General features: G+C 42.0%; 2 protein-coding genes across 4 annotated transcripts; both read right to left on the bottom strand.

The window, feature by feature from the left end:
- Positions 1 to 61: 61 nt before the first annotated feature.
- On the bottom strand, positions 62 to 5,667 carry mfap2 (microfibril associated protein 2). Its single transcript, XM_018681381.2, has 9 exons — positions 5,538 to 5,667; positions 3,742 to 3,803; positions 2,795 to 2,848; positions 2,350 to 2,379; positions 2,155 to 2,229; positions 1,990 to 2,031; positions 1,817 to 1,904; positions 974 to 1,047; positions 62 to 886 (listed from the first exon to the last, which is right to left on the bottom strand). The coding sequence occupies exons 2-9, from the start codon at positions 3,770 to 3,772 to the stop codon at positions 783 to 785; spliced, it is 498 nt and encodes a 165-aa protein (XP_018536897.1). The 5' UTR covers positions 3,773 to 3,803; positions 5,538 to 5,667; the 3' UTR covers positions 62 to 782.
- A 1,078-nt stretch (positions 5,668 to 6,745) lies between these two features.
- Positions 6,746 to 10,909, bottom strand: sdhb (succinate dehydrogenase complex, subunit B, iron sulfur (Ip)). 3 transcript variants are annotated; one of them, XM_018681383.2, is made up of 8 exons: positions 10,756 to 10,909; positions 9,576 to 9,709; positions 8,762 to 8,847; positions 8,419 to 8,555; positions 8,115 to 8,231; positions 7,921 to 8,022; positions 7,711 to 7,833; positions 6,746 to 7,306 (listed from the first exon to the last, which is right to left on the bottom strand). In XM_018681383.2, the coding sequence occupies exons 1-8, from the start codon at positions 10,825 to 10,827 to the stop codon at positions 7,226 to 7,228; spliced, it is 852 nt and encodes a 283-aa protein (XP_018536899.1). In that variant the 5' UTR covers positions 10,828 to 10,909; the 3' UTR covers positions 6,746 to 7,225. The 3 variants fall into 3 exon arrangements, with proteins under 3 accessions (XP_018536899.1, XP_050930331.1, XP_050930330.1); XM_051074374.1 differs by having other exon boundaries at positions 10,845 to 10,883; XM_051074373.1 differs by having other exon boundaries at positions 10,759 to 10,864.
- Positions 10,910 to 10,924: the final 15 nt, after the last annotated feature.

The raw sequence follows: 10,924 nt of genomic DNA, 5'->3' as shown, positions 1-10,924 counted from the left end.
GCAGCCTCAGATTACGTTACAGCGATGAATCATGTTTGACTCAATCACACACTGAAACAGCTGTAGTAAAAAAAAAGTTTATTATTTTTTTTCTCAGTCTTTATAGTGACAGTTTTACAAAGCAGTAGTACAGAGGCCGTTTGTGAGATGCCTTTGCAGAGCACTTGTCGCCACTGGAATATATTTCTATACGCTCGCTGCTTGGTTGCTAAGCACACATCCAGGTGGCAGTAGTACAAAAACTGAGGTCGCTCACCACCTGTTTCTTCACACATCTCATGATCTTCAACGATGAGGCTGCTGACGGCGGGATACCGATTAGTTTTGTCTGATGTCAGTGCGCAGTGGCCACCATTGATGAGTTGATCATCAAGACAATGACTGCTTCTCAACACAAGTACAGTAACATATCATCAAACACAAAGCATGAGATTAATATGATACAATATGCCAAAAAAAAGAAAAAAAGATGTTCTGCAGTTTTATGTGCATTTCTAAAAGTTAACTTTTGTAGCACCAGTGTGATGATTTTATAGCACCAGTGATTTATACAATCATCAAAGTTTCTTTGGAGTATATTTAACCTTACACACAGGATCTACTGGGCAGACATACATGTGGAAAGATAAAGGTAAAGAGAGTAAACATCTTCAAAAACAGAAGTGCTTTTCGCACGAGAGTAATGAGTGGTACAGGGGAGGAGGGCAACGTGACAGGGTGTGGACGAGTTGTAGAAAAGCGGCAGTATCTGGGCAGGTAGTGTCCCTGATCTCAGTACTCAATCAGCAGCCACCACAGCTCTTTCCACAGCTTCCTCCTAGTGATGCACACTGTCCGCTCAGTGCTGCCACGCCGCAGCGAGAGAACTGATCACGGCACAGGTCCGCTAAACACAGACAGAGGGGTCAGAGGTCAAGTAACAAGCCTCCGTATGCAAACACACACATTAACACACACAATACACTGAGCCCACCTCTGAGCAGCTCTTCGTGTGCGCACACAGTCCTCACACAAACCTCCTTGTTGATGACGTACACCCGTCGCAAACTGAACGGAAACACATGTGGAGGTCACAAGTGAGGCGGAAACGCTGAAGTGCCAGTGATGTTAAAGGAGCAGTCCACTCCAAAATGCAAACACAGTCATCTTCACATCAGTCAAAACTCTACTTGAAACACGAGCCTGTTCCTACTCTATAATTTTCTTATCATCAACAAATCCCATGAAGAGATTAAAACTTTTCAGGGAATTTGTTGACAACTGTTTTTTTCTAATCTGCTATACACCCACGTCAGCCTTTCCCTTAACATTGTTTTTTACGTCTGCACCATAGAGACATGACACCACAATCAGAGACGTTATGAGGAGCCTAGAAGGACTTTGTTTCAATCCTACTGTAGCCCAACAATGTGCCTCATAAACGCGTTGTGGTTCCAAAAGTCTTAGATTTATTTCAGTTTTAACCTCACTGATATCTGTGCTAGAATAGACCAAGGCCCCTGCATTGTCCATGGGGAGATTACACCAAAAGTATTAGGTAAATACTGGACATTTGGGTTATGTTTGCACTCTCACACTTGGATTGTGTGGCTAAGCTGTTTGGAGAGATCTGACAGATACTTTGTGCTTTTTGGAGCAGCGACAGCGGTCTGAATTGGTTTGGGAGGAGGCTGAAAATGGAGCAATGCACAGTGACTCACAGTGTGTTTGTTTGCCCTACAAACTTCAGAGACTGATGTAAGGGAGACAATGACTGTGGCTGTTAATGTTGGGGGCGAACTGCTCATTTAAAAGTCATTCAAAAAGTCCTGCATACCTGTAGAAGCAGAGGCTGTTGAGGCACTGCTTGCATGGCTTGTGAACAGAGTAGAGTCTGGTGCAGGGATACTGCTCCTCTCTGCAGTCTGGAAATTAAAACACACAGAAAAATAATTTCTCTGCTCAAGGTAAACAACCAATTATCTGTCCTCATCTCTGCACCTTCCTTACCGAGAGGGCCGGGCTCTGTGGGCTCTGTCTCCAAATCAGACCCTGACATTCACATGGAAAACAGATTTAAAAATTAGTTGGTGACACATTTCGAATTTCTTTTGAATATAATAACATGAGGGAGGGGCACGTAACTCTGACAGGAGGAGATTTCAGCAGATATACCTGATTTTTCTGGACGGATCAGTGGTTCGAGTCGAACCTGCTGCTGGTAGGTTCCAGGAAGAGAATCAAGATTCACTAAAAAATAAAAATAAAAAAGGAGAGAAATCCCTTTTGTCCAGTGCACTGACGTTTAAACAGAGAAGCAGCATTTCAAGAACATCAAGCAACATCTCCATGAACCTGAAAGTGATTTACCTGAAAAATAATCTGGCTCGTATTCGCTGCCTAAACAAGCAGGAGAGAAAAATGTTTCATGAGATCAGCATTGTGAAACCACTTACAGCCCACCCCCCTCAAATACACAAACACACACAGACACAAAATCACTGCTCCATTTGAAATGAACCACCTGCATGCCAAGGCCGAAGAAAACGAGCCGCTTCAGGGGGGCGTAATCCATGACTTCATATGCAAGATGTTTACAAATAATAACATGCCGAGCGATCAAAGAGCTGTTTACACAGTGACAACAGTTGCTATGCGGGTGGTAAATAACAATCGGAGGAGGAGAGGGAGAACTCCTCGAGGCGAGGTGACACAGCAGAGGACAGCCAGAGATCAGGAACAGATGTGCGGAGTTCTGATACAAACCGATGGTGAGCTGGAACAATCCAGGCCAATATTCTTTTAATGAACTCACCCCCATAATTAATCCCGTCCGGGTCGCTGAACTGGGCCTGGGCGAGCAGCAGAACTGTTGACATTTTAGACAAATAGAGTAATCACAGAGATGAGGTGATGAGTGAGATGCAGGGGGTCCAGAGTCAGTGATTACAAGTACTCTGAATACTGTAACTGAGGAGCTATGGTATTTTTTCCCCAGGTGTTACATTTCTGAAGTTTTCAACATTGTACTCACCTCATTTTAAGGTGCTAACTACAATAACATACAATAACGTTAAAGTGCGTGAGCTGATGTTACACTACTTTTCAACATTTTCCATTGTCCTGTAGCCTCTGCCTTGAATAATCCCTCTGCAGTACACCACCATGCTTTATTCAGTGTTTTCAGCCATTTGCCCTCATCAGTTTACGTGTTTTAGACTGAGTAAAGGTTTGTTTTATCTCTTGTAAATTCAGTTTTCATTAGGAAGAGGAAGAATGTGTTGTTTCTTTCGGAAATTACATTTTCCTGCAGTCGTGTTTGCTTTGAAACTCTTACATGGGACTCTCACAGTTGCAATATCTTACTGTTATCATGAATAGTATAAGATTATTGTCTGTTTCTCCTAACTTTCAACACATACTCTTACCTCTATTTGACAAAAATGGAACATCTTAAAGGCCCTCAAAAGTAATTTTATCAGCTACTTCTTTACTATGGGTGATGGCATCCAACAATTATCTGCCAAAGCTGTTTTGGTTGTTGTACGTGAGAAATTATGCTGTATTGAACCAGGCTAGCTGTTCCCCTCTGTTTCCAGTGTTTATGCTAAGCTAACTGGCTGGAAGTGTTTCCCAAATCATCAAACTATTCCTTTAGCTTTTATACTTTCATGAATATTTGATATTATGGCAAAAATACTTCAGATTTGGAACCACCTTCAGACGACAGTTTCAGCTGATAGAGGAGTACGGTGCAGTTACCTGGCATACACATTAGTAGGAGGACTCTCATGGTCACTTTGGGAGGTAGACTGACTTCAGCACTGGAGGGGAGATTGAGGAGAGGATGAACAATCAAAACAGAGGAACATGAGAGGAATAAAAACTGCTCAGTTGGATATTCCTTTGGTCTCCTCTCTTTCCCCCTGCCCTCCATCACCTCTCAAACCCCCTCCCCTCCACTGCCCCCATCGACCCCCCCAACTACTGGCCCCAAACAGAAGAAGAGAAAAGGGGGAGAGGGAGGGGGAGAAATCTCTGACAGCAAGAATGTGGCACGTTTGTCTTCCTAAGAAGAACAATCTCTCTGTTTTCCTACTTTTCCTCGCTGCAGCAGACAGTCTCGAGGCTGCATTCCAGGAAAAGAAACAGAGGACCCCTCAACCCCACCCCACTCTCTAAGTTTTCTTCATCCCTCCCTCCCTCTCCCTCCGTCTGTCTCCACATCCTTCATTTCCCTTCTGTCGCCCTCACTGGTCATTTCCTCGAACCCCCCCCCCCCCCCCCCAACCCTTTTCTTTCTTCTTCACCAAGCAAAAGAGCCTCTCAGGTTGAGTCAAAATGACATGTGGACAGAAAAACATGAACACTGACAACATCAAGACATCCCCAGCCAAAAAAACACATCATTGTTTTTTCTTTTTTTTTCTTAAGTTGTCGAGGAGCTGCAGGAAGTCACAGTGTCAAAGTGTTACATACAGTAAAATCCATTACCTTCGCTTCCTGCAGCACTGACTAAACTACTTTTCCACTTTGTGGAAAGTATGAATGCTCCTCCTCCGCTGCAGCACTGTAGGCTACTTCATACACACAACATGAAGCAGTTAATTTGGTGCTTTTTAACACGTCCTGCACTGTAGACCCTGTGAGCTCTGACTCAGAGTTTTGTGAGGCCACAGTGAACACAAAACATGTGACAGCAACATTGTTTGCACAAGTTCTGCATGTGTAACGATAAATCTGTGAGTGTGTGTTTGTGTACCAGGATAATACACACACACACACACACAAACACACACATTCTTCTTGTGCATCACAGTGGCTATCGGAAACCATATGTTTTCACAGCACACATCTGGGAGCGATTAGCCCCCCTCTCCCCATTGAGTCCTTCCCTTCCCAGCTAGAGACCCCATCTCCCCCCACCTACACACACACACACACACACACACACAGAACACGCACACGCATTAGTAAGAGTTTCTGAGGACACCAACAGGAGGTTCCAGTGCTGTCATCTATTTTACGCCTTTTGATTTTATGCAACCATGACAAATAAATAAACAAATAAAAAATAAAACTCATATTTCCATGTGCCCTCAGTGACCCCCACCCTCTGGAAGCAGCTGATGTTTTTTTTTTTTTTTTTTTTTTTTGAGTTTTCCCTCTTGGCACTCTCTCTCCATTGTAGTGCCATTGCTGCAGGCTTTGCTGTAAAGTCCCTCCTCCCTCTTCTCTCCAGTGAAAACACAGGACCACATGTCAGCTCTCCACAGCCATTAACATGCACGCAAATTATCCTCAATTATTCGGTCTACATTGAGCGGACTGATAAACGCCTGAGATGCTTTAACGTCCTTGAAACACGGACCGGTCTGCACGCAGTCTGTGCACAAGTCACCTCACATCTCCTGACTGTTTTTTTTTTCTTTCATAACTCTCTGCACAAGTTTAGTCTTCTTCTCTAACCGAGCACACATATGCATTAAATAAAAACAAAAAAGTCCGATTAAACCAAAAACTAAAAATGCAAACACGGTACTTATTTGGTGTCTTACCTAACTTTGGTTCAGTTTGCTCCGACTTTCCTCAGCTCTCATGCGTCCTCTGAGTGCAGGAGGACCTCGCAGCGCCACATTGTACCACCCCGCATCTGTAGTCTCCTCCCCGTCCTGCCCCAGCCTCCAGCCCCCAACCCCCGGTCCCACCAAGACCAGGGTTTAGACCGAAAACCGGTTAGCTCTCAGATTCTGTAACGTCAACAGAGGGAAACGATGATCGATCAATGATCGAATATTGATAGGTGCTAGGTGTCGTGTCAGCCTTCTCTCTCCTTGTGTCATTTATATGTCATGCATGTTGTATATATGTATCTCATGATTCAGTTCAGTAGTAGATATGCATTGGCAATCTGTTTTTTTTATTTACATTTCTAAAAGATCAAATCTAAGTTTAGTTTGTTTTGTGTATCATGTGTCATGAGTTTTTTTTTTTTTTTTTTTTTTTTTTAACTTTTGCAATTAAATAGGAACTAATTTACCACTACAGCAGCTCTCAAATATAAGACAGAGGTAGATAGACAATGTAAATATTCAGCTCAGCAAGTTTCTGCTCACTCAGCTATCATCACTTTAACATCTTTGATTTTAACTGTTAATAAAACTAAAACTCAGACTACAGCAGCACAAACACACTCTGAACAAAACTTCTGACACTTTTCAACATTTTGTGCATCCACATTAAATATCAACCATAACCCATAACCTCTAACTGTTGTTAGATAGGAAACAAATTATTACTTTATTAACACGCTCCCCCTGACAATATACTGCACCTCTGTCAACTGAGCAACAAATAATGTCTGAGAAATTAAATTAACTCCACTTCAGTTTAAACAAACACTGAACATGAGCTTCACATTTCCAGCTTTGCTGTTCAGTGAAGTTCTATCTTTCACTTTAGGTCAAAGACGCCCAACATCTACAGTAAATCTATTAAATCTCACAATACATGAACACTGCAATAAGATGCAACAACCTGGAGTAAAAATCTGATGAAATTCTGTCACATACAGACAAATCAACACAAACCTCAGCCTGTGTTACAGGCTACAAGTGAACCCAGTGACAGTGAACAAGCTGCTGATGGTTCAGCTCAGGCTCTGCACAATAACAGCATCTAGTGGACACTGACTGCCAATGACTGTGGGTGTCGTAGGTGGATGGTAGGAGTAATAGTAATGGTAGCAGGTAATACAACAAAAGCATGTATTTCAACTATTTATTTTCCATCAAAACAAAGACTGCTGTTGGTGTGTTGGAAGATCTGAGGGAACATATACACACTGTATGTCTGTGAACAAGCTGCTAACCTGAAAAGCAACAAGGTAAAAACAAAGTTTACACACATGAAAACGCCTCGTTTTTTTTAAACGTTAATAATAATAATACGCAGCATTGTGTCTCTCAAGTGCACAAACATACACACAGTGGACCTGGAGATAAATACCTCTGCTATGGTACGTGTAAGACTCAGACACACGCTCTCCTGCATTCATACTGTACATGTGCGTTTGTTTAACACCGAGTCTTCCAACCACACACACCCATTTCCATCGGTTGACTCTGGATTTTAGGGTGTGGTGGCAGTGACTGGTGTACTGGCCCTTCAGACCTCATTATGCATTTTTAATCAATATATAATTTATTAATGGAGGGAAAAGTTCTACAGAAGGACGGCTGTGATTTCAGACAGCAGCTGCCTTCTTCTCCTTGTATGTGGCCATCATCTTCTTGATCTCAGCGATCGCTTTTCCTGGGTTCAGCCCCTGAGAGGAAGATGAGACAGATGAGGAGAGATTAGAGAGAATCATTTTGATATTTAATGAATGGAGAGACAGGATGATGCACAAAGTCTGTGTCTTAGGAACACAACATAAAGGGAACATCCCAGTTCTTTTATTTGAACTTTCCTCGCTCCTCAATCCTTAAGAAACCCAAACATCTATCACATCTGTCATCATGAAAGTTGTTGCAATGTTTTTATTTCTGGAGGAGTGAGGAAGGAGGTCTGCACAAGGATACACGAAACCAGCCCTCATGGAAATCTTTCACAGATGGACACAACTTTTTATTGGAAATCTGATGATTTTAAAACCACATCGCTGTAGTTTCACACCTCCGCAAATAACAGAACACACTCAAGTACAGGAATGTGGATGTAGGTGTTTACCTTGGGGCAGGTCTTGGTGCAGTTCATGATAGTGTGGCAGCGGTAGAGGGAGAAAGGATCCTGCAGCTTGGATAGACGCTCCTCTGTGAACTCGTCTCGGGAGTCAATCATCCAACGATACGCCTGAGAGATGACAGGATATTTACCTGTTATCAGTACTCATGTTTTTTTAATTTTCTAAGAGCACATTAAATTGATGTGCTCACACACCTGCATCAGCACAGCAGGTCCGAGATATTTGTCTCCGTTCCACCAGTAACTTGGGCAGCTTGTACTGCAGCAGGCGCACAGGATACACTCATACAGCCCGTCCTACACAGGAGACACATGAGAAACGATACTTACTTACATGTGACTTTGAGCTCTGGAAAAGCCTGTCTGTCAAAATAAAAACAGCAGTGTACCAGTTTCTGCCGGTCCTCTACAGACTGCAGATACTGCTTCTTCCCTTCCATTGTCTCATCCTTCTTCTTCAGATACGGTTCAATAGACTTGTACTGGGCGTAGAAGTTACTCATGTCCTGCAAACACAGTTGTATAATTAGGAATCCAGACAGAATAAAAAACACGTCAGCATGAAACTTAATTTTTAAAAAGTTTTGTAAAATGCTTCAGAAATGTCACAAGAGGCTGAAATGATTGTTTTCAATCTCAGTAGCCTCATTAACACGTACATTTGTAGCATTTGATTCAGGACTTTTTACTCACAGGGACCAGATCCTTGACCACATACATATGTGGCAGGGGGTAAATCTTAGTTGGCTTGCTGATGTTGGTGTCAATCTTGTTGAGACAAGCGAGTGTGTTTCCTCCGTTAATGTTCATTGCACAGGATCCACAAATACCTGCAATTTAAAGATATGAAAACATTTTCAGTATAATTTGAGCCGAGGTAATCTGAAGACAAAACACCACAGTACTGTACAAATAATCACTTAAAAATAAAATTAATCTACAGTGCAGACTTCCAAAACTTTGGTGTATCCCCTTAAATAAAAAAATAAAACAAATACAAATATAAATCTGGTGGCACATACTCCATCTTACTGACCTTCTCTACAGGAGCGGCGGAAGGTTAGAGTGGAGTCCATCTCATTTTTGATCTTGATCAGAGCATCAAGAACCATTGGGCCACAACTAGATGAAGAAGAACACAACCAACCAGCAAGTCAGAAACTAAAGTGTAAAAGGGAACAACTCTGATGTGTTTAACCAAACAAAACCCTAACAGGTGCTAGGACTGAAGTGCAGTTTTAGCTGTTCTGGCTGCAGTTTCATGTTGACAGATTGAGTTGAGTTTCCTTGAGCTGATTAGAGGAAGAGATGAAGCAAGAGGACTGGAAAAATACCAGGCTGTCAGAGCCACCTGTGTTAAATCCACCTGAAGGCTGTTCTCAGTTCATTAATCATGCCCTCTGTTTACACGTGCTCAACTGATGCTTTTAATGCCATAAGCACCAAGCCACTGCTTAGCACAAATAAACATGACCAGAATCAGAAAATCTGTTACCATCATTGACATAAACAATATGAGCTTTAAAATGCTGCAGTCAGCACTATTCATTACAAAAGATAAGCTGCAATTTAACTTGATTGTTAATGATTGTTAAGTCCTCTTCACTGCACCTTCACTCTAATAACAGTAAACACTTATTTCACACAGATAATAATTGTTTCAGACTGACTAAAAGGGGTCCATAAAGCATCCATGGTACATCACCACCATATTCAGTGTGTTAACATATAGAAAATGATTCATCTCCACTTCACTCATTATTTTACCAGAACAAACTGCTGGAACAGAGTTGCACTGACACACCACTGCACATCCTCCTCACTGCAAAGAAAAAAGCTGTGACACCTACGTGTTGAGGTCGATCTCGTAGGTCTGCATGCGGGGTTTGTCTCCTGGAGTGTCTGGGTCCCATCTGTACACCTGGAACTTCTTTATTCTGGGCTGTGCTGCTGGAGCTGCTGCTGTCTGGGCGTACCGCACCGCCTGACAACAGGGACAAAAAGAAAAGAAACATCATTATTTTGGCTTTCTACCATTTATATTATACACAAGAAAAAACTTCTGCACGGTTACATGATACATTCACATTATGAATGATGAAATGGGAATTTAAACAACTATCTTTGCTCCTTTTGCTCTCTTGTCTTGGTGACTATGACAGCTTATCATTAATTCAATTCTGATTCAAGATACATCAGCGCATCTGCTTTCAACTGTAGCTTTGAAACATCAGCTGAAACCTGCTTTTTCTGTTCTTTAGAGAAACTTTACTCTTAGAACCTTTAATTATCAGTGAATCTTCTGGATTTGATAACTTACATGGTAACTGTAAATAAGAGCTGCAAACAATGTTTGTTTTCAGTATCTGCTGACTATTATCTGGATTACTCATTGTTGCGAAATATCAAAGACAGTGATATATGACATAATACAAAGAAAAAGACCAAATCCTCACATACGATAAGATTTAACCAGCCAATGTTACATAAATATGTCGGAAAACATTAGTTGACTAGCAAAATAGCTGCATTTTAAACCAGACACCACACTAACAACATCAGTGGTCAGAACCTTTTCTCTTTTTTAAGCACAAACTCTAAGTAGCTGATTTTATTATGAATATGAAACACTGCACATAGTGAAGTTATAAAATGATATTTGTCTAGCTGATTGTTTTGACTGAATTTTGCACACGAAGCTGTCGGACTGCTTTACAAGGCTAGAATTAGCTAACAGTGTTTAAATGAACCACTGTCTGGATTTTAAACACACCAACCGATAACCAAGAAATTTAAATATTAAAAGAAGTTGTTGCAGAGTCAGTCTAACTACAGCTGACAGTGAGGAGTAGCTCATTAGCGGCTAAAGCTAGACTACGTAACTCAGACTTCAGAGCATAGCCGGAGCCCTCCGCTGTCAAACGGAAATGTGTTTCTCTGAGCAAAGCAACGGATCTCCATGACAATATCTGTGCCTCACAACAACAAATACTGTAAAGAGTTTACTTAGTCTAATGACTTCAAACATACCACCAGCCCTGCGGGGGAGCGGAACGCCAAAACACTACAGCGGCTCAAGGACGTAAAGCAGGCAACCGACATTTTGGAACTTCTCTGACCTCCACGGGCTGCAATCCCAGCATCCACTGTGGCTGCGTCACGGCCTTCTTGGGAGCGCGTGTTTCGTTCACAGACGTCT

The sequence above is a fragment of the Lates calcarifer genome, linkage group LG12 (assembly GCF_001640805.2).
Source record: "Lates calcarifer isolate ASB-BC8 linkage group LG12, TLL_Latcal_v3, whole genome shotgun sequence".
Classification (NCBI taxonomy): domain Eukaryota; kingdom Metazoa; phylum Chordata; class Actinopteri; family Centropomidae; genus Lates; species Lates calcarifer.
This window is presented reverse-complemented; position numbering and strand designations above follow the sequence as displayed.